Source organism: Bidens hawaiensis, unplaced genomic scaffold (genome assembly GCF_021521415.1).
Source record: "Bidens hawaiensis isolate Kalapana, Puna unplaced genomic scaffold, B.hawaiensis_p1.1 tig00010900_1, whole genome shotgun sequence".
Taxonomy (NCBI): domain Eukaryota; kingdom Viridiplantae; phylum Streptophyta; class Magnoliopsida; order Asterales; family Asteraceae; genus Bidens; species Bidens hawaiensis.
Window position 1 is genome coordinate 82084 of NW_027491843.1, and position 23674 is coordinate 105757.

Sequence of the window (23674 nt, forward strand, 5' to 3'; positions counted from 1 at the left end):
CGGGCGCCGATGGGCGCGGAACACCGCCGTGGGGCGCGGTTGGTGGTGGGGCGCCGATGGTGAAGGTGGTTGTGATGCTGGGCGCGGATGAGGTTGGATGGTGGGGCCCTCTCTCTCTATCTCTCAAACACGCATATATACATATGTATATATGTATTAAAGGGGCCTCGAAGCCTCCCGCACCATAGTGGGGCGCCTTTTGTGGGGGCTTCGATGCCTGCGGTGCTTACGTGGCGCTGACGTGTCACGTTGAAGGGGCTTTGAAGCCCTTCCCCATAGCGTATAGTCTAAAAACTTAATTTTGGGTTTCAGGTTGTGTTAGTAATTTTGGTATGTTTTGAAGTGCAAGGCGATATAACCGATATAACTTGGTGAGCAAGGTACAAGTTATATGGAATGTGATTACTTTTTATGTTAATGCCTTAATGGTTTAGGTTGTAAGAATAAATTTAAATATTTAATTTATTTCTATTGATTAACTTTCCTAATTAGAGTCAAATGTGCCTAGCTTTGGGTATGTATAAACCATGTAAGGTTTATAAGTAATAATAAGGCTAGTAAGTTTTTATTTCTTGTTTAGAAAGACAACGGTTTTATTTTTTTTTACTTATCAGGACTAATTTTTGAATGTTTAAAAGACTTTGTCTCTGTCAGTGAGTCACCAATCCTAGGCTTAGCAAGTTTCTTGGTTATCAACAAATGTTTGGGAGTTTGCCAAATCTCAATGTATACCAATTCTTATCTTTTTTGCTTGGTTGCATTTTAACTCTTGTATGTCTAGTTTTATGCTAATTGTTTTCTTATATATAATTAAAATGAAGTAAACATAGTATAAACGAATTAAATTTGCACACCCAAGTTCCACGGGCAAGGAACCCAATCACTCCTCCAACATATAGTTATTATTTTAATTCGTCTCAAAATTATATTTATAGACAATAACACAAACTCACAAAATGCACAATTAATATGTGTATATAATACTTGTAAAGTTATATCTGATACATTGTATATACTATATAGTGTCCTAAAACACCTAATAATTGAAAATTTTATTCAAGATAGAGAATGATAGCCATAGTCACATTGCATTTTCAACAGGCTTGTCAAGTTGTTTCACTTGTTTGTGCTTGCCGGTCAAACCGGATCTTTCTTCTTTTTGAAAACATTATGATTCCGACCTGACCACTTTTGTCATATCATACAAGTCCCGAGACCCAAATGGACAGTTGGTCTTGGTCCATGGACACCACTTGTTGGGCTTGAATGGATTCACATGGCACCTTTTGTGTCCTGGTTAGAGGTGAAAAAAACCCCAAACCGGAACCGGACCTGATAAAAATACCTGAAACCGGTTTTTTATACCCGGATTTTAATATCCGAACCCGTACCTGACCCTACCCGTAGGGTATGGATAGGTATGCATTTCAGTACCAAAACCCATACCCAGAACCGGAGCTGATTTGTACCCGGTAATACCCGAAAACGCGAACCGGTTCCATACCCGAACCGGGTTTTACAAATACCTAGAACTGGGTCCTTCAAAAACCCGATCTATACCCGAAAAATACACGGAAATCCTAAAAGCTGCAACCCCTTAAAAATCCAATATGTATCCGAAAAATACCCGAAAAAAACCAGAAATTACTTGAAAATAGGTTTTTTTTTTAATACCCGAAAATAAGGTATTCAAATACCCAGTTTTAGAATAGCCGGTTTTTATACCCGACCCGAACCCGATACATAGAGTATGGTTTTTAGAGACAATAACCGGACCCGAATCTGAACCCGACCCGGGTATTGCCAATACCCGATTTTCTAATAACTAGTTGTGACATCTGCCCCGATCCGACCCGACCCAGGTACCCGTTTCTCTGATCCGATCTCTTTCTTTTATGATTTAATATTTATTTATACTTATATTTTACTTTTAATAATAATATATATTTTCCTTCCCGCCTCTTTCTCTCTCTTTCTTTCCGCTGTCCCGTCCCCCTTCTTCTCTCTTTCCGCCTTCTTTTCCCTCTTGTCGCCGTCCCGCCCTTAAGCCTTGAACCCGTCCTTTGTTCCTTCCCGCCTAAGGTTGTCTGCGCAGCTCCACGCGCCAGACTCCTTACAAGGAAGCCTGCGTGAAGACCATCTGTTCCAGCGATACGCGAGACGAACTCTTCTCGCAGCGCGCTAAGAATTGTAATTCTTCTCGCAGCGCGCTAAGAACGGTAGTTCTTCCCGCGACGCGCTAAGGATTGTAGTTCTTCTCGCAGCGCGCTAAGAATAGTAGTTCATCCCTCGACGCGCGAAGAATTATAGTTCTTCCCGCGGCGCGCTAGGAATTGTAGTTCCTCCCGCGGCGCGCTAAGAAATGTGATTCTTCCCGCGGCGCGCCTTAGCCTTCTCGCGCTAACCCCTTTGAGTTTTCTTCTGTTTAATCTAGCCGTTTGCTTTGTGTTGTCTTACCTTCTGTGCTATTGACCTGACCTATTTTATGTTTGAAAAGCCACTTTTGGCGCAGCATGCGCACCAACCCCATTGGTTGACAGAAAAAGTGACTGACATTATCTTTTGAGATCTGCTTTTCCATGCTTGACCAGTACCTTTATCTGACCCGCCCATGCCTGTTTACCGTTCCCTGTCAGCTTTTCTCTTGTCCCCTGCAGCTGCCATATCTTTTGATATCTTTTGCTTTTGGAATCTTTTGCTTTTTGAGATCTTTTCCCCTTTTTCTAGGGATTGTGTTCGCTAGGGTTTCTCTATAAATAATAATGCTAATTTCCTAACACTACACACACAAAGCACTTAAACTCTCATGTTCTCTCTTGCTCCTTGCCGTTGTTCTTCCTCTGCCGTCTCCTCTCTCCTTGCCTCCGTCTTCCTCCCTGTTCTGCCCTGCTTTTCCGGTAATATATAATATATATTATATAATAATTTACTTATTAATTATGCTAACTTGTAATCAAGACTTAAAACAAATCATTAAAACAATAATCTTGTTTATAGGTTAACTTGTGCTTGTTTAAAGTTGGTTCCTGCTTTATCTTACACCGCATCGTTTATCATGTGAGTAATCTCGTACCTAATCCCTTTTTATTTTTAATGTTTCGGGATGTTCATGTGTTCGTACAAACTTGAGTCTTAAACTTGTTTATGAACTTTAGTCGCGCAGTATCCCATGTGTTGAGGACGTTTACTTGGCTGTTTATTTGTATGTGTGTATCATTAACCGCTTTGTTCGGCCTATTCCGCAGTTTTCATGGATCCATTAGATGAACACGGGAGACCTATCGTTTACGGTTTTCTTTGTTTACACTTGCACAGATGTTTTCTTGTTTTTGTGCTCATTTGGGAGCACGGATTGAACTATGAACTATGAGCTATGATCTATTTAGGCTTGATCACAATCTGATTGCACCCTTGTTAAACACCAGACAGACACGTGTTGCGCGCAGATTTATTATTATCTACGTATTGTATTAAACTTGATTTCTCACCAACACGCAAGTGTTTGACGTTTTATTTTAACACATGTTCAGGTTTGCAGTAGCTGTTTTGGAGTTCGAGGACACGTAGGAAGTTTTCTTTATTTTGGACCTAGATTAAAATGTATCAAGACAAGTTATTGCTGTTCGAATATTATGATTTATAATATATTGATTTATGATGATTTATGTTATCTTGTTACATTGCGCGTGCGCGAATGAATGTATTTATTAAATATTGACACCCAATAGTGTCACGAGTAATGAAACAATATGTGGCGCCCCGATGTATAATCCGCCTTTGGTCGGGGTGTTACAGATTGGTATCAGAGCTTGTTGACTTTAGGATAGGTGGTTAGACGTAACGGCCTAGAATACCTAAGAGTCCCTTCTCGCGCATGAGAGAAATCTCATGTTTGCGCGCTTATTGTTAATTACTCGTTATTTATGAATATGCTCGCGCTTGCGCAGTATATGATTTTATGTTCTATTCCGCGATATTTCAATTTTTGTTGAATTTCGATTTTTATTGATTTTTCTTACATATTCGTTTGTTGGGATTTGAAAATCCGAAAAGTCATGGTGATACATGAATAGTTGATTTTCAATTTCCATCTACGATTATGTTCTGAGGTTGGAGACTTGAAAAGTCATGGTGATACATGAATTGTCAACCTCCAATACTCATTTTCTTGTATATTTTATATTGAGGATTGAAAAGTCATGGTGATACATGAATCGTCAATCTCCAATACTCGTTTACTCGTCATTTTAAATTGAGAAATTCGGAAAGTCATGGTGATACATGAATTGTCGATTCTCGATTCGAATTTGTTATCTGTATTAAGTTTGCATTCAAATTCATGTTTTACTTTAAACTGTTGGTGGTATCTAACCCCGCGAAACCAAGCTTTTCGAGGTTATACTTTGTGCTAAAACCAAGATATTAACTAAAATTAAAACTGTTATAGAATGCCTCCGCTATCTCGCCGCCATCAGAGGAGAGAAGCCTCGCGCAGACGCAGGCAGCAACGTTCCCAGGAAATGGCCGCCGCAATAGCCCAAGCTTTGAACCAAAACAATGCTAACACCTCTGGTTACAACATTAAGTCCTTTAACGCGGGTAACCCTCCAAAGTTCACAGGTCTTGAAGGAGCCACCGTGATGCTCCAGTGGCTTGAGAAAATAGAAAACACTTTCCTCCATACCCAATGCCCCTCAGACAGATGAACCCTATATGCTTCCAGTGTCCTGGAATCTAGAGCGCTTACATGGTGGAATGGAGTAGCTCATGCGCGTGGCGCAGAAACTGCTTCTAGCATGCCCTGGGAGGAATTCAAAGAAATTCTGACGCGAGAATTCTGCCCTCCCAACGAAGTTAAGCGCCTGGAGGAAGAGTTTTGGAATCTTAAGCAGTACAGTGGCGAAGCGCGCGAGTACGCGACGCGTTTCCATGAACTAAGCCTGCTTGTCCCTCACCTTGTTACCCCTTCCCGCCGAGCCATAGAGAAATTCCTTGGGGGTCTCCCCATGGAAATTCAAGATTCTGTATGGGCTAGAAACCCAGTTACCCTCTCTGACGCCATCGAGTTGGCCGCTGTGCTCAGCGACAACCATGTCAGAGCAGGAACCCTGTTCCTGCAGGGATCTGAGAAGACCAAACTCACCAAAACTGTCCCAGAACCAACAGAAACCAAACCTGAACCCTCTAACCGTAACAACCTCAAGCGCAGGCGCAAAGCCTATGCGCTTACCAACCCGCCCATTGTCCAGCAACCCATCTACCAACCTCCAGTTTACACGCCTAACCCACTGACAGCCTACCCAACACCTCCTGTAGTCCATAACTATGCCTTAACCAATCCCGCACTTCCTGCCCCGCCACCTAAGAAACCTTATACAGGAACCCAACCCTTTTGCCCAACCTGTAGACTTCACCACCCGACCCAAACCCCGTGTCGACAATGTAGCCGATGTGGCCGCGTTGGTCACTCTGCCGAGTTCTGTAGAGTCCCTCCCGCCAACCCAATTGCGCCAACACCACCAGTCTACCCGCAGAACCCACAACCAACCTACCAAAACCCACGACCCAGGTCGTGCTATAACTGCGGTGATCCCAGTCATTTCCGGAACGCGTGCCCGAGACTACAAGTTCAAATCACGCAAGCGAATCCGGTGAACCAGATTTCGAACCAAGTGACACGCGGACGAGCTTTTAACATAACCGCACACCAAGCGCAAGCGAATAATGACGTAGTTAATGGTACATTTTTGCTTAACGGATTTTATGCTTCTGTACTTTTTGATACTGGCGCCGATCGAAGTTTTATTTCTCGCGCGTTTGAGCAGAAGCTTACGCGACCGCGCAACGATTTAAAAGAAAATTTTTCAGTTGAATTGGCTAATGGCGAAACTGTTTTAATTAACTCAGTGATTAAAGATTGCACGCTTAACCTTAACGAAAACGATTTTCTGATCGACCTCATCCCCATGCCTCTTGGAAGCTTTGATGTTATTATTGGTATGGACTGGCTTACGCATAATCGCGCCGAAGTTATTTGCGCCAAGAAGATGATTCGCATACCTCGAGAAAATGGTGATCTTCATATCTACGGCGAAAAACCCTCCAGTGGTCTTAAGCTTATGTCTTGCGCCGAAGCCCAAAGACTCATGCGGAAGAAGCGTATTGCATTTTTAGCCCATGTGGTTAAACCTGCTGAAGAAAAGAAGCTTCGCGATATCCCTGTTGTGCGTGATTTCCCTGAAGTTTTTCCTGATGATCTTCCTGGTATCCCTCCCGCTCGTGAAGTCGAGTTCCGTATTGATCTTGTCCCTGGTGCTTCCCCCGTAGCTAAATCTCCTTATCGTCTTGCACCCGCTGAGATGCAAGAACTGGCAAGCCAACTTCAAGAGTTGACTGCTAAAGGATTCATTCGCCCTAGCTCTTCGCCCTGGGGTGCTCCGGTGTTGTTCGTTAAAAAGAAAGATGGTTCGTTTCGCATGTGTATCGATTACCGCGAGTTGAACAAACTCACCATTAAGAACCGGTATCCCTTACCGCGCATTAACGACCTCTTTGATCAACTCCAAAGTGCCTCTTGTTTCTCGAAGGTTGATCTCCGCTCTGGCTATCACCAGTTGCGCATCCGCGATGAAGATGTTCCGAAGACTGCTTTTCGAACTCGTTATGGCCATTTTGAATTCTTGGTCATGTCCTTCGGTTTAACCAACGCACCCGCCGTTTTCATGGATCTAATGAATCGGGTGTGTAGGCCTTTCTTGGATAAATTCGTGATTGTGTTTATCGATGACATTCTGATTTATTCTAAGACCAAGGCCGAGCATGAGCAACATCTCCGATTGGTATTGCAAAAGCTTAGAGCCGAGCAGCTTTATGCTAAGCTCTCCAAGTGTGAATTCTGGTATGATGAAGTACAGTTTCTTGGCCACGTTGTTAACAAGATGGGTATCCATGTCGACCCATCCAAGATTGAAGCAATCAAGAACTGGATTACGCCGACCACTCCTACCGAGATCCGTTCCTTTCTGGGCTTAGCTGGTTATTACCGGCGCTTCATTTCGAACTTCTCGAAGATCGCTTTGCCTTTAACAGCTCTAACGCACAAAGGTAAACCGTATATTTGGGGCTCGAAGCAAGAAGAAGCCTTTCTGACGCTCAAGCGATTGTTGTGTGAAGCTCCTGTTCTTGCGCTACCTGAGGGTAATGATGATTTTGTCGTGTACTGCGATGCCTCCAACCAAGGTCTCGGTTGTGTTCTTATGCAACGAGGCAAGGTTATCGCTTACGCATCAAGGCAACTTAAGGTTCATGAAAAGAATTATACAACTCACGATCTCGAACTTGGTGCAGTCGTATTTGCCTTGAAGATCTGGAGACACTACCTTTATGGTACTAAGTGTATCCTCTACACCGACCATAAAAGCCTTCAGCATATCTTTGATCAGAAGGAACTTAACATGAGGCAACGCCGATGGAACGAACTCATCAGCGACTACGATTGTGAGATCCGGTATCATCCTGGTAAGGATAATGTGGTAGCCGATGCGCTCAGCCGAAAACCCTGCCAGCTTAACTGTATCTTGCCGCGCACGCAGCTTCACTTCGCGCCGATTCAAAGCAACCTTGAATCGCGTATTCGTGGCGCGCAGCGCGCATCCATCAGTAATGGTAACCTTCGCGCCGAGTTAGCGTGTGGCGCGGAAGCGCATCTTGTGCCCAATCTGAGTGGAATTCTCTGCTATCTTAATCGCATCTGGATTCCCTTTGATGAGAATCTTCGCGCTGATATCCTGAGTGAAGCGCACAAATCTCGGTATTCCGTTCATCCTGGCGCTGATAAGATGTACAAGGATTTGCGCATTACTTATTGGTGGCCCGGTATGAAAAGGGATATTGCTGTGTTCGTAGCTAAATGCCTGACTTGTTCTAAAGTAAAAGCTGAACACCAACGCCCATCTGGTTTGCTCGAACAACCAGAAATTCCTACGTGGAAATGGGAATGTGTAGCGATGGACTTCATTACCAAGTTACCTTTGACAGCAAGCAAACATGATAGCATTTGGGTAATAGTGGATCGTTTGACTAAGTCTGCTCACTTCCTGCCCATTCGTGAAAACTACCGTGTTGAGCATCTCGCCCAGCTTTATGTCAAGGAAATTGTCTGCCGTCATGGTACTCCTTTGAGCATCATATCCGATCGCGATGGCCGTTTTATATCCCGCTTTTGGAAATCTCTCCAATCTGCGCTAGGAACTCGCTTGGACATGAGTACGGCATATCATCCTCAGACTGACGGTCAGTCTGAGCGAACTATTCAAACTCTTGAGGATATGCTCCGATCTTGTGTTCTTGATTTTGGAGGTAATTGGGATTCGCACCTGCCTTTGATCGAGTTCTCTTATAATAACAGCTATCATTCCAGTATCGGTATGGCCCCATTTGAAGCACTTTACGGTCGTAAGTGCCGCTCCCCGATTTGTTAGAGCGAAGTGGGTGAAGCTCAAATCACAGGACCCGAACTTGTTCAAGAGACAACCGATAAAATCGCCAAGATCCGTGATCATCTGCTGACTGCCAGAAGCCAACAGAAGAGTTACGCAGATCGCAGGCGAAAGCCTCTCGAATTTCAAGTTGGTGATCTTGTTCTCCTCAAAGTGTCGCCCTGGAAGGGTGTTGTCCGCTTTGGGAAGAAAGGTAAGCTTGCTCCTCGATATGTTGGACCATTTAAGATTCTCGCGCGTGTGGGAAAAGTTGCCTACAGACTTGACCTACCGCCCGCGCTCAGTAATGTGCATCCAACGTTCCATGTATCCAATCTCAAGAAGTGTTTAGCTGACGAGAACCTTCACATTCCACTTGATGAAGTTCAAGTTGATGAAACTATGCATTTCGTTGAGAAGCCTGTTGAGATTATGGATCGCGAGGTAAAGCAAACCAAGCGCAGTCGTATCCCTATCGTGAAAGTTCGCTGGGAGTCCAAGCGCGGAGCCGAGTTTACATGGGAAAGGGAAGATCAAATGAAGATCAAGTACCCGCACCTGTTCTCTGCGCAACCTACTTCGAGATAAATTTCGGGACGAAATTTCTTAAAGTAGGGGAGACTGTGACATCTGCCCCGATCCGACCCGACCCAGGTACCCGTTTCTCTGATCCGATCTCTTTCTTTTATGATTTAATATTTATTTATACTTATATTTTACTTTTAATAATAATATATATTTTCCTTCCCGCCTCTTTCTCTCTCTTTCTTTCCGCCGTCCCGTCCCCCTTCTTCTCTCTTTCCGCCTTCTTTTCCCTCTTGTCGCCGTCCCGCCCTTAAGCCTTGAACCCGTCCTTTGTTCCTTCCCGCCTAAGGTTGTCTGCGCAGCTCCACGCGCCAGACTCCTTACAAGGAAGCCTGCGTGAAGACCATCTGTTCCAGCGATATGCGAGACGAACTCTTCTCGCAGCGCGCTAAGAATTGTAATTCTTCTCGCAGCGCGCTAAGAACGGTAGTTCTTCCCGCGACGCGCTAAGGATTGTAGTTCTTCTCGCAGCGCGCTAAGAATAGTAGTTCATCCCTCGACGCGCGAAGAATTATAGTTCTTCCCGCGGCGCGCTAGGAATTGTAGTTCCTCCCGCGGCGCGCTAAGAAATGTGATTCTTCCCGCGGCGCGCCTTAGCCTTCTCGCGCTAACCCCTTTGAGTTTTCTTCTGTTTAATCTAGCCGTTTGCTTTTGTGTTGTCTTACCTTCTGTGCTGTTGACCTGACCTATTTTATGTCTGAAAAGCCACTTTTGGCGCAGCATGCGCACCAACCCCATTGGTTGACAGAAAAAGTGACTGACATTATCTTTTGAGATCTGCTTTTCCATGCTTGACCAGTACCTTTATCTGACCCGCCCATGCCTGTTTACCGTTCCCTGTCAGCTTTTCTCTTGTCCCCTGCAGCTGCCATATCTTTTGATATCTTTTGCTTTTGGAATCTTTTGCTTTTTGAGATCTTTTCCCCTTTTTCTAGGGATTGTGTTCCCTAGGGTTTCTCTATAAATAATAATGCTAATTTCCTAACACTACACACACAAAGCACTTAAACTCTCCTGTTCTCTCTTGCTCCTTGCCGTTGTTCTTCCTCTGCCGTCTCCTCTCTCCTTGCCTCCGTCTTCCTCCCTGTTCTGCCCTGCTTTTCCGGTAATATATAATATATATTATATAATAATTTACTTATTAATTATGCTAACTTGTAATCAAGACTTAAAACAAATCATTAAAACAATAATCTTGTTTATAGGTTAACTTGTGCTTGTTTAAAGTTGGTTCCTGCTTTATCTTACACCGCATCGTTTATCATGTGAGTAATCTCGTACCTAATCCCTTTTTATTTTTAATGTTTCGGGATGTTCATGTGTTCGTACAAACTTGAGTCTTAAACTTGTTTATGAACTTTAGTCGCGCAGTATCCCATGTGTTGAGGACGTTTACTTGGCTGTTTATTTGTATGTGTGTATCATTAACCGCTTTGTTCGGCCTATTCCGCAGTTTTCATGGATCCATTAGATGAACACGGGAGACCTATCGTTTACGGTTTTCTTTGTTTACACTTGCACAGATGTTTTCTTGTTTTTGTGCTCATTTGGGAGCACGGATTGAACTATGAACTATGAGCTATGATCTATTTAGGCTTGATCACAATCTGATTGCACCCTTGTTAAACACCAGACAGACACGTGTTGCGCGCAGATTTATTATTATCTACGTATTGTATTAAACTTGATTTCTCACCAACACGCAAGTGTTTGACGTTTTATTTTAACACATGTTCAGGTTTGCAGTAGCTGTTTTGGAGTTCGAGGACACGTAGGAAGTTTTCTTTATTTTGGACCTAGATTAAAATGTATCAAGACAAGTTATTGCTGTTCGAATATTATGATTTATAATATATTGATTTATGATGATTTATGTTATCTTGTTACATTGCGCGTGCGCGAATGAATGTATTTATTAAATATTGACACCCAATAGTGTCACGAGTAATGAAACAATATGTGGCGCCCCGATGTATAATCCGCCTTTGGTCGGGGTGTTACAGATTGGTATCAGAGCTTGTTGACTTTAGGATAGGTGGTTAGACGTAACGGCCTAGAATACCTAAGAGTCCCTTCTCGCGCATGAGAGAAATCTCATGTTTGCGCGCTTATTGTTAATTACTCGTTATTTATGAATATGCTCGCGCTTGCGCAGTATATGATTTTATGTTCTATTCCGCGATATTTCAATTTTTGTTGAATTTCGATTTTTATTGATTTTTCTTACATATTCGTTTGTTGGGATTTGAAAATCCGAAAAGTCATGGTGATACATGAATAGTTGATTTTCAATTTCCATCTACGATTATGTTCTGAGGTTGGAGACTTGAAAAGTCATGGTGATACATGAATTGTCAACCTCCAATACTCATTTTCTTGTATATTTTATATTGAGGATTGAAAAGTCATGGTGATACATGAATCGTCAATCTCCAATACTCGTTTACTCGTCATTTTAAATTGAGAAATTCGGAAAGTCATGGTGATACATGAATTGTCGATTCTCGATTCGAATTTGTTATCTGTATTAAGTTTGCATTCAAATTCATGTTTTACTTTAAACTGTTGGTGGTATCTAACCCCGCGAAACCAAGCTTTTCGAGGTTATACTTTGTGCTAAAACCAAGATATTAACTAAAATTAAAACTGTTATAGAATGCCTCCGCTATCTCGCCGCCATCAGAGGAGAGAAGCCTCGCGCAGACGCAGGCAGCAACGTTCCCAGGAAATGGCCGCCGCAATAGCCCAAGCTTTGAACCAAAACAATGCTAACACCTCTGGTTACAACATTAAGTCCTTTAACGCGGGTAACCCTCCAAAGTTCACAGGTCTTGAAGGAGCCACCGTGATGCTCCAGTGGCTTGAGAAAATAGAAAACACTTTCCTCCATACCCAATGCCCCTCAGACAGATGAACCCTATATGCTTCCAGTGTCCTGGAATCTAGAGCGCTTACATGGTGGAATGGAGTAGCTCATGCGCGTGGCGCAGAAACTGCTTCTAGCATGCCCTGGGAGGAATTCAAAGAAATTCTGACGCGAGAATTCTGCCCTCCCAACGAAGTTAAGCGCCTGGAGGAAGAGTTTTGGAATCTTAAGCAGTACAGTGGCGAAGCGCGCGAGTACGCGACGCGTTTCCATGAACTAAGCCTGCTTGTCCCTCACCTTGTTACCCCTTCCCGCCGAGCCATAGAGAAATTCCTTGGGGGTCTCCCCATGGAAATTCAAGATTCTGTATGGGCTAGAAACCCAGTTACCCTCTCTGACGCCATCGAGTTGGCCGCTATGCTCAGCGACAACCATGTCAGAGCAGGAACCCTGTTCCTGCAGGGATCTGAGAAGACCAAACTCACCAAAACTGTCCCAGAACCAACAGAAACCAAACCTGAACCCTCTAACCGTAACAACCTCAAGCGCAGGCGCAAAGCCTATGCGCTTACCAACCCGCCCATTGTCCAGCAACCCATCTACCAACCTCCAGTTTACACGCCTAACCCACTGACAGCCTACCCAACACCTCCTGTAGTCCATAACTATGCCTTAACCAATCCCGCACTTCCTGCCCCGCCACCTAAGAAACCTTATACAGGAACCCAACCCTTTTGCCCAACCTGTAGACTTCACCACCCGACCCAAACCCCGTGTCGACAATGTAGCCGATGTGGCCGCGTTGGTCACTCTGCCGAGTTCAGTAGAGTCCCTCCCGCCAACCCAATTGCGCCAACACCACCAGTCTACCCGCAGAACCCACAACCAACCTACCAAAACCCACGACCCAGGTCGTGCTATAACTGCGGTGATCCCAGTCATTTCCGGAACGCGTGCCCGAGACTACAAGTTCAAATCACGCAAGCGAATCCGGTGAACCAGATTTCGAACCAAGTGACACGCGGACGAGCTTTTAACATAACCGCACACCAAGCGCAAGCGAATAATGACGTAGTTAATGGTACATTTTTGCTTAACGGATTTTATGCTTCTGTACTTTTTGATACTGGCGCCGATCGAAGTTTTATTTCTCGCGCGTTTGAGCAGAAGCTTACGCGACCGCGCAACGATTTAAAAGAAAATTTTTCAGTTGAATTGGCTAATGGCGAAACTGTTTTAATTAACTCAGTGATTAAAGATTGCACGCTTAACCTTAACGAAAACGATTTTCTGATCGACCTCATCCCCATGCCTCTTGGAAGCTTTGATGTTATTATTGGTATGGACTGGCTTACGCATAATCGCGCCGAAGTTATTTGCGCCAAGAAGATGATTCGCATACCTCGAGAAAATGGTGATCTTCATATCTACGGCGAAAAACCCTCCAGTGGTCTTAAGCTTATGTCTTGCGCCGAAGCCCAAAGACTCATGCGGAAGAAGCGTATTGCATTTTTAGCCCATGTGGTTAAACCTGCTGAAGAAAAGAAGCTTCGCGATATCCCTGTTGTGCGTGATTTCCCTGAAGTTTTTCCTGATGATCTTCCTGGTATCCCTCCCGCTCGTGAAGTCGAGTTCCGTATTGATCTTGTCCCTGGTGCTTCCCCCGTAGCTAAATCTCCTTATCGTCTTGCACCCGCTGAGATGCAAGAACTGGCAAGCCAACTTCAAGAGTTGACTGCTAAAGGATTCATTCGCCCTAGCTCTTCGCCCTGGGGTGCTCCGGTGTTGTTCGTTAAAAAGAAAGATGGTTCGTTTCGCATGTGTATCGATTACCGCGAGTTGAACAAACTCACCATTAAGAACCGGTATCCCTTACCGCGCATTGACGACCTCTTTGATCAACTCCAAGGTGCCTCTTGTTTCTCGAAGATTGATCTCCGCTCTGGCTATCACCAGTTGCGCATCCGCGATGAAGATGTTCCGAAGACTGCTTTTCGAACTCGTTATGGCCATTTTGAATTCTTGGTCATGTCCTTCGGTTTAACCAACGCACCCGCCGTTTTCATGGATCTAATGAATCGGGTGTGTAGGCCTTTCTTGGATAAATTCGTGATTGTGTTTATCGATGACATTCTGATTTATTCTAAGACCAAGGCCGAGCATGAGCAACATCTCCGATTGGTATTGCAAAAGCTTAGAGCCGAGCAGCTTTATGCTAAGCTCTCCAAGTGTGAATTCTGGTCTGATGAAGTACAGTTTCTTGGCCACGTTGTTAACAAGATGGGTATCCATGTCGACCCATCCAAGATTGAAGCAATCAAGAACTGGATTACGCCGACCACTCCTACCGAGATCCGTTCCTTTCTGGGCTTAGCTGGTTATTACCGGCGCTTCATTTCGAACTTCTCGAAGATCGCTTTGCCTTTAACAGCTCTAACGCACAAAGGTAAACCGTATATTTGGGGCTCGAAGCAAGAAGAAGCCTTTCTGACGCTCAAGCGATTGTTGTGTGAAGCTCCTGTTCTTGCGCTACCTGAGGGTAATGATGATTTTGTCGTGTACTGCGATGCCTCCAACCAAGGTCTCGGTTGTGTTCTTATGCAACGAGGCAAGGTTATCGCTTACGCATCAAGGCAACTTAAGGTTCATGAAAAGAATTATACAACTCACGATCTCGAACTTGGTGCAGTCGTATTTGCCTTGAAGATCTGGAGACACTACCTTTATGGTACTAAGTGTATCCTCTACACCGACCATAAAAGCCTTCAGCATATCTTTGATCAGAAGGAACTTAACATGAGGCAACGCCGATGGAACGAACTCATCAGCGACTACGATTGTGAGATCCGGTATCATCCTGGTAAGGCTAATGTGGTAGCCGATGCGCTCAGCCGAAAACCCTGCCAGCTTAACTGTATCTTGCCGCGCACGCAGCTTCACTTCGCGCCGATTCAAAGCAACCTTGAATCGCGTATTCGTGGCGCGCAGCGCGCATCCATCAGTAATGGTAACCTTCGCGCCGAGTTAGCGTGTGGCGCGGAAGCGCATCTTGTGCCCAATCTGAGTGGAATTCTCTGCTATCTTAATCGCATCTGGATTCCCTTTGATGAGAATCTTCGCGCTGATATCCTGAGTGAAGCGCACAAATCTCGGTATTCCATTCATCCTGGCGCTGATAAGATGTACAAGGATTTGCGCATTACTTATTGGTGGCCCGGTATGAAAAGGGATATTGCTGTGTTCGTAGCTAAATGCCTGACTTGTTCTAAAGTAAAAGCTGAACACCAACGCCCATCTGGTTTGCTCGAACAACCAGAAATTCCTACGTGGAAATGGGAATGTGTAGCGATGGACTTCATTACCAAGTTACCTTTGACAGCAAGCAAACATGATAGCATTTGGGTAATAGTGGATCGTTTGACTAAGTCTGCTCACTTCCTGCCCATTCGTGAAAACTACCGTGTTGAGCATCTCGCGCAGCTTTATGTCAAGGAAATTGTCTGCCGTCATGGTACTCCTTTGAGCATCATATCCGATCGCGATGGCCGTTTTATATCCCGCTTTTGGAAATCTCTCCAATCTGCGCTAGGAACTCGCTTGGACATGAGTACGGCATATCATCCTCAGACTGACGGTCAGTCTGAGCGAACTATTCAAACTCTTGAGGATATGCTCCGATCTTGTGTTCTTGATTTTGGAGGTAATTGGGATTCGCACCTGCCTTTGATCGAGTTCTCTTATAATAACAGCTATCATTCCAGTATCGGTATGGCCCCATTTGAAGCACTTTACGGTCGTAAGTGCCGCTCCCCGATTTGTTAGAGCGAAGTGGGTGAAGCTCAAATCACAGGACCCGAACTTGTTCAAGAGACAACCGATAAAATCGCCAAGATCCGTGATCATCTGCTGACTGCCAGAAGCCAACAGAAGAGTTACGCAGATCGCAGGCGAAAGCCTCTCGAATTTCAAGTTGGTGATCTTGTTCTCCTCAAAGTGTCGCCCTGGAAGGGTGTTGTCCGCTTTGGGAAGAAAGGTAAGCTTGCTCCTCGATATGTTGGACCATTTAAGATTCTCGCGCGTGTGGGAAAAGTTGCCTACAGACTTGACCTACCGCCCGCGCTCAGTAATGTGCATCCAACGTTCCATGTATCCAATCTCAAGAAGTGTTTAGCTGACGAGAACCTTCACATTCTACTTGATGAAGTTCAAGTTGATGAAACTATGCATTTCGTTGAGAAGCCTGTTGAGATTATGGATCGCGAGGTAAAGCAAACCAAGCGCAGTCGTATCCCTATCGTGAAAGTTCGCTGGGAGTCCAAGCGCGGAGCCGAGTTTACATGGGAAAGGGAAGATCAAATGAAGATCAAGTACCCGCACCTGTTCTCTGCGCAACCTACTTCGAGATAAATTTCGGGACGAAATTTCTTAAAGTAGGGGAGACTGTGACATCTGCCCCGATCCGACCCGACCCAGGTACCCGTTTCTCTGATCCGATCTCTTTCTTTTATGATTTAATATTTATTTATACTTATATTTTACTTTTAATAATAATATATATTTTCCTTCCCGCCTCTTTCTCTCTCTTTCTTTCCGCCGTCCCGTCCCCCTTCTTCTCTCTTTCCGCCTTCTTTTCCCTCTTGTCGCCGTCCCGCCCTTAAGCCTTGAACCCGTCCTTTGTTCCTTCCCGCCTAAGGTTGTCTGCGCAGCTCCACGCGCCAGACTCCTTACAAGGAAGCCTGCGTGAAGACCATCTGTTCCAGCGATACGCGAGACGAACTCTTCTCGCAGCGCGCTAAGAATTGTAATTCTTCTCGCAGCGCGCTAAGAACGGTAGTTCTTCCCGCGACGCGCTAAGGATTGTAGTTCTTCTCGCAGCGCGCTAAGAATAGTAGTTCATCCCTCGACGCGCGAAGAATTATAGTTCTTCCCGCGGCGCGCTAGGAATTGTAGTTCCTCCCGCGGCGCGCTAAGAAATGTGATTCTTCCCGCGGCGCGCCTTAGCCTTCTCGCGCTAACCCCTTTGAGTTTTCTTCTGTTTAATCTAGCCGTTTGCTTTTGTGTTGTCTTACCTTCTGTGCTGTTGACCTGACCTATTTTATGTCTGAAAAGCCACTTTTGGCGCAGCATGCGCACCAACCCCATTGGTTGACAGAAAAAGTGACTGACATTATCTTTTGAGATCTGCTTTTCCATGCTTGACCAGTACCTTTATCTGACCCGCCCATGCCTGTTTACCGTTCCCTGTCAGCTTTTCTCTTGTCCCCTGCAGCTGCCATATCTTTTGATATCTTTTGCTTTTGGAATCTTTTGCTTTTTGAGATCTTTTCCCCTTTTTCTAGGGATTGTGTTCCCTAGGGTTTCTCTATAAATAATAATGCTAATTTCCTAACACTACACACACAAAGCACTTAAACTCTCATGTTCTCTCTTGCTCCTTGCCGTTGTTCTTCCTCTGCCGTCTCCTCTCTCCTTGCCTCCGTCTTCCTCCCTGTTCTGCCCTGCTTTTCCGGTAATATATAATATATATTATATAATAATTTACTTATTAATTATGCTAACTTGTAATCAAGACTTAAAACAAATCATTAAAACAATAATCTTGTTTATAGGTTAACTTGTGCTTGTTTAAAGTTGGTTCTTGCTTTATCTTACACCGCATCGTTTATCATGTGAGTAATCTCGTACCTAATCCCTTTTTATTTTTAATGTTTCGGGATGTTCATGTGTTCGTACAAACTTGAGTCTTAAACTTGTTTATGAACTTTAGTCGCGCAGTATCCCATGTGTTGAGGACGTTTACTTGGCTGTTTATTTGTATGTGTGTATCATTAACCGCTTTGTTCGGCCTATTCCGCAGTTTTCATGGATCCATTAGATGAACACGGGAGACCTATCGTTTACGGTTTTCTTTGTTTACACTTGCACAGATGTTTTCTTGTTTTTGTGCTCATTTGGGAGCACGGATTGAACTATGAACTATGAGCTATGATCTATTTAGGCTTGATCACAATCTGATTGCACCCTTGTTAAACACCAGACAGACACGTGTTGCGCGCAGATTTATTATTATCTACGTATTGTATTAAACTTGATTTCTCACCAACACGCAAGTGTTTGACGTTTTATTTTAACACATGTTCAGGTTTGCAGTAGCTGTTTTGGAGTTCGAGGACACGTAGGAAGTTTTCTTTATTTTGGACCTAGATTAAAATGTATCAAGACAAGTTATTGCTGTTCGAATATTATGATTTATAATATATTGATTTATGATGATTTATGTTATCTTGTTACATTGCGCGTGCGCGAATGAATGTATTTATTAAATATTGACACCCAATAGTGTCACGAGTAATGAAACAATATGTGGCGCCCCGATGTATAATCCGCCTTTAGTCGGGGTGTTACACTAGTCATACGCAAACCCGGTTCTAAACCTAAACCCAGGTATTTGAAAAACCTGATTTGTGCAGCTCTAGTCCTGGTCTTCATGTTTACTCGGCCCTTGTATACTTCCAAAACTCTCATATTAACAGCGGATTATTCTTAGCATTTTGGCATATAACTGATTTCAATTTCAATTATTAAATATCCTCCTTGGTCCATACCTTTTTATCGAAGTAGCTCATACAATAATTGAATATGATAAAAATAGTATGAAAAGATTCATATAGAATTTCTTTATTATTTTTTCAAGATAACAATATAAATTCTTAACTTAATATCACTCACAAAACACAATGTCGTTTTTTTAGTTACCCAATAATATATATTTAATTATTTAGAAATGATTTAGAATCCGACTAAAGTTACACCCTGGTTATATTAAGCTATTGCCATTGTTAGTTTTAAAAAAATATCGTAAATTTATACACCTTCTATCGTCTAGTTACTACTTAGCTTCTCTTCAATAGTATAAATCAACTATCAGCTGCATCAAAATCATCGTTAGAATGTTTCTTAAGCAGCGATTTAGGTAACTTTACAAAAACAACTCGCTTCATAAAGGTAAAATGCAACGTGTAAACTTGTAGTGCGACTAAAACTCTTGTAGATTAGACATTTTAGATATGATATGTATAGAAAATGATTATATGCATATCATAGTCGTTATGTCGTGCATGATGAAATGCGGGGGTGCAACACATCTTTCTTGATAGCGCGCAAGACATAAGGTAGATATCATATACTATCCACTTAGCATTTATTTCATGTGTTTTTCTATACAGTCATCCAGGGTGATAGATAATACATGAGTAAAATTAGTTGATAGACGATCGTAAGTCATAACTATAAATGTTAGAGCGACTACTTTCGTGACCTCCCACTATCATTTTAACATCGTTTTCTTGTAGCGGCCATAGATGATCATAAACTTGTACATATACATGAAATTTGCACCGAAAATAAACCAAGAGGTTTTGTTTCTTCATTAGATATGCATCAACTTTCTTTACAAAGAGATTAAATAATCAACTTATAAAACTGCCAATAAAAAGCAGCTCTCAAAACTGGTTATAACTTGTAACACATAATATATGCTAAACACAATAAAAAAATGAACCAATAAGTCACGTTAATTTCCGAGTCATAATTTTAACTTGATCAGCTTAGCTAGTTGTAGCCACAGCAGTCCTAGGGCTCGGAAGGCCCATGTACGAAAGCCTTGGTGAGAGCCGAACCTTTGGGCTCGGTCTTGGTGACGGGACAGGCCCATAAGCCGCAAAGTTTGTAGCACCAACCCGAGGAGACAAGTTGACCTGTTCAAGAGCCCGGGATTGCAACTCGGCTGGATAGTCACGAACACATCCGATTCGTGGCCCTGTTCCTGATGTCCATTTGCATGACAAACGGCTAGCCAAAGTAGGCGTACAAAGGATGTCAACTCGTCTAGGAGGAATAACAATCGGTTTAGGTTTCGATTCGGGCTCAGGCACCTTAAACGAAAAGCCCACGCTCACGTTATCGTCATCAACCGAACATCTCTGCATTATAAGTTGTAATAAGAATCAAGAACTCAAACTACTATAAGTGTACAAATTATTAATCCTTAAGAAAATGAATATATTTATACCTTTACGTTTGTAAGATCAACATGGTTTTGTTCCAAGAAACAAATAAATTCCCTAAAGTTTTCTTCAGTTGGGAGGTAATGACCACTGTAAGGCCATATGGCCTCGAGAACACCGCCGTGCGCGACTAACCGTCCAGAGGCGGTGGTGGCCCCACCGGCTAGAAAACTTGAATGTTGAAAAAGGCCTTTCTTTTTTTGGCTAACATACAAGTTCCTTGTAGTGCTTAAAACAAATATCCATTTTGAACCTTCAATGGTCTCCAATGGTAAACCGCTTTGACGGAAAACAAGCTTCCCATTCTCGACTATCACTTCGTATTGTTCTCGTTCGTTCTGTTGAATATGAAGAATACGACAATGATTAAGGTTATGGAGTTTTAAGGTTGTGTTTAGGAAAATGAGCGTGGAATGCGACTTACGGGTCCTAAATATTTGATGCATTGACGTTGTAGATGTGACCTCGGACACTTTTTGAGGTTTACTTTTTTGCCATCTCCGACGTCCAACCTTCATATTTCAAGAATATAAAAAGGTTAGTCTGAGTCTGTTGTTGGTTATAGTTATTATTATTTGATTTATCGTCTGCTTTTAAGTTTGTTTCTTAGCCATTTTCTACATCTGACTTGAATATTATGATGTTATTAATGTTATATCATTATCTTTTACATGCAATCTTTTTATATAAAAAAATTTGATACTCATTTATTCAATACACAGAAAATATTGTTATTATTGATTACAAGTTCTTACCAGTAGAAAAATGGTTGGCTGCTTTCGCTTTCGAACCAGATATCATAATACATGTGCAAGTTGTGGCCATAACGATGTCGTGGATCAATCTGCAAGAACAATTACGAACAGATCATCAGACAAAATCCGAAAAAAGTATTTCAAGAAATCAACAAATTAGCATAAAATCAAGCCTAAAAGGTTTTCGGTGCTTACAGCTTCAAGCCAATGTTGTAAGGCCAGTTTTTGAGCCTTTTCATTCTTTGACAACCCCTTTCCAACCTTAGCAGCCCGGGTCCGAGCCCTGGCCCACCGAGACACCGCGGTCTCATGCTTCTCTACATTAAAAAAGGAAACCGAGCTTCGATCCAAAGCCGCAAAGTCCAAAGCCTTCCACCTACAAAACATCAAAAAGTTTAGAAAACATATTTTGATAATGTTAAAACTTTAAAGTGAACAAAATAAGTAAATAATATGAGGATTAACTAACTAAATAACTAACCATAACTCTTCAATAACAACAGCACAATCGGCTAAATTTCTTCGAGTCCGATAACTCTTGTAAATTTTCTGAACCGTAGTGGCTGCAGCATTGAGTTCACTAACGGGCCGAGGCGAAAAGAACACAACGGGCTCAGGAACAAGATTTGCCGGCCCCACATGGCCCGTTTCAATATTCGAGTTTTCAGGTTCGGGCTTTCTAAAATCCTGAACCAAATTCTTGAAAGAAAGAGAGGTTTCAAGCATTATCTTTAACGGTTCACAGGTGTTTAAACTGATTGAATTCCTTCTGGTTCTAGGACTAGAATCTTGCAAACCACCGGATATTTTTACGCTACTTTCGGGTTCTGTTTCGGGTTTCTTGAAGCTATCGGATCGTAATCGATTCTCAAGGTTATTAATATCATATGGTAGATCTAAAAACCCATGTCTTAAGATTACTTCCCAAGCTGATGATAAAAATGACAAGGATAAACCCATACCAGTTTAATATGCCCTGCACAATCATAATCAAACTTAATAAATTAGTGATGATTAAACCATAAATTATTATTTTAAAAAAAAGAAAGATATTAAATTGCTTTTGTGAGGACACAAGGGACGACTTTTTTTTGTCTAAGCATGCAATAATTATACAATACTGCCAATAATTGAACATTAACTAATCACGTAAAACACACATAACCTTTAATAAAGATCAAATTTTTTATCAAGAAATCATGACACCCAATTGAAAACAAAAGACACCCAATTGAGTTACCATCATGATGAATCAAACCCAGAAAGGAAAACCAAAAACACTCACCTTGGATCAAGATTCCAGAATCTTGAAACACTTGCTCTGTTTTTGTATAAACTTGTACAATAATGGAGTTGAATGTCTGTGTGCTTGGTGCTTGTCTGTTTATGATGATGGATGATGATGATGAATATGATGACAAATCTCAGCCTCAGCTATTTATACAACAACCCTTGTGGAAAAATATTTAACACACGCACACACGTCTTTGAATTGTTTTTACTGGTGTAAAAGATTGACTGTATAAAAAATAATGGTTTTGACTTATGGAAATGGGATTTCAAACCCTGGGTGCACGTTTCTGGTGATTCAAAGCTTGAGAATGTGGAATGCACTTTTTATTTTATTTCGTATAAAGTTTGCTTCTTTATCTGTGTATGGATTTTGAAGATAGACACATATACATATATATAAATAATGGAGTAGATAGATAGATTGAAAATGGTCAAAGAAAGGAAGCTGGATCTGGGTTTCATGAAAACTCGTACAGCTATGAATTGCATGTGGGGTAATGGGTTCACTATTTACGTATTTATTAGTGATTTCAGATATTTCTTTTCTCTATATACGGTATGGTACAGATATCGTACCTGTATTGGTACCGAACAAATAAATACGGTATGTTAGTTGATATTCACTTTTCTAAAATCGGTATTTTTGGTATCGGTGCTTGCCTGCTTGGTGTTCCAAAAATCCTGACTAAGCGCCGATTAATCGTTAGTTCTTACTTCATTGATTAATTTTGGGCTAATCGGTTAATGATCTAATCCAACCAAAATCAGGATTAACCGGACTTAAGCAGCTTATCCTGATAAGGTTCTGGCCAGTGTGGCGTTTTCCAGCGAGATTCCGGCCAAAATGTGTTTGTGTTTGTGTATGTGTAGAACTGAAAATTATATATAGAAATGTGTGTGTGTGTGTGTCTAAACTGAAAAGCATACATTAAAGTTCGATCCGATTAATCGTGATGAATCTCGATTAATCGCTAGTCCCCACCGCTCGACTAACGAAGTTTACAACACTGCGACGGTACCGGTATTTATTTTTCAGTATATGATAATGATTCTCATCCCTAGTAAAAATTGACTTAAAACAAGATATTTTGTACCGATTTAGCCCATTTGACACTCATTATGTACTAGTTTTTGTATTGATTTGTCCTATTTGGTACCCATACCAAAAGCAATAGAGATTAGGCCCGAGGAAAAAAGATCCAAAGTGAGTACCTTAACCAATTAACTATATACTACCCGTTTGGGCATGGTACTAACTAGGAAATGGATTCCTAAACTGGCGCCTTATATCACTGCAAAACAATAAGGAATTCATATTACAAATCTTACTTGAGCCGCTTGTTTTTTTTATCATAAGCTTGTGATAAATTTGGTAAGGTATTCGATACACAATTTTGTTTATATTCGTCTATTCGGTATTGGTATTTTCTATGCCCAGTTTAGGTATTTAATTATTTGTTTCAAGTGGTATTTATTTAAATTTTGGTAATTTATCTAGAAAATTATGTTAATTGACTTGAAATAGGAATAATACGGTGAGCCTGCACATGAATAATAATGGTATTAAAGCGTGTGATTTGAAATAAAAATTTGACAAAAGAATACAATAAAAATAGTACCTAAGAATGAACA

The 23674-nt window shown here is 42.2% G+C and overlaps 1 protein-coding gene across 1 annotated transcript; it reads right to left on the reverse strand.

Annotated features, from left to right (window-relative positions):
* Positions 1-19332: 19332 nt before the first annotated feature.
* LOC143536749 (IQ domain-containing protein IQM1-like) lies at positions 19333-22410 on the reverse strand. Its single transcript, XM_077030671.1, has 7 exons — positions 22035-22410; positions 21231-21725; positions 20945-21125; positions 20750-20838; positions 20419-20506; positions 20000-20332; positions 19333-19910 (listed from the first exon to the last, which is right to left on the reverse strand). The coding sequence occupies exons 2-7, from the start codon at positions 21707-21709 to the stop codon at positions 19536-19538; spliced, it is 1545 nt and encodes a 514-aa protein (XP_076886786.1). The 5' UTR covers positions 21710-21725; positions 22035-22410; the 3' UTR covers positions 19333-19535.
* Positions 22411-23674: the final 1264 nt, after the last annotated feature.

Bases quoted from the DNA above. Each gene is read 5' to 3' on its own strand.
- LOC143536749 (XM_077030671.1), bottom strand. From the start codon at position 21,709: ATGGGTTTATCCTTGTCATTTTTATCATCAGCTTGGGAAGTAATCTTA. The intron at 20,839-20,944 runs GTAAGCACCGAA...TTGTTCTTGCAG, and splicing joins TACAACATTGGCTTGAAGCT to ATTGATCCACGACATCGTTA. The intron at 20,333-20,418 runs GTAAGTCGCATT...CATATTCAACAG, and splicing joins GCATCAAATATTTAGGACCC to AACGAACGAGAACAATACGA.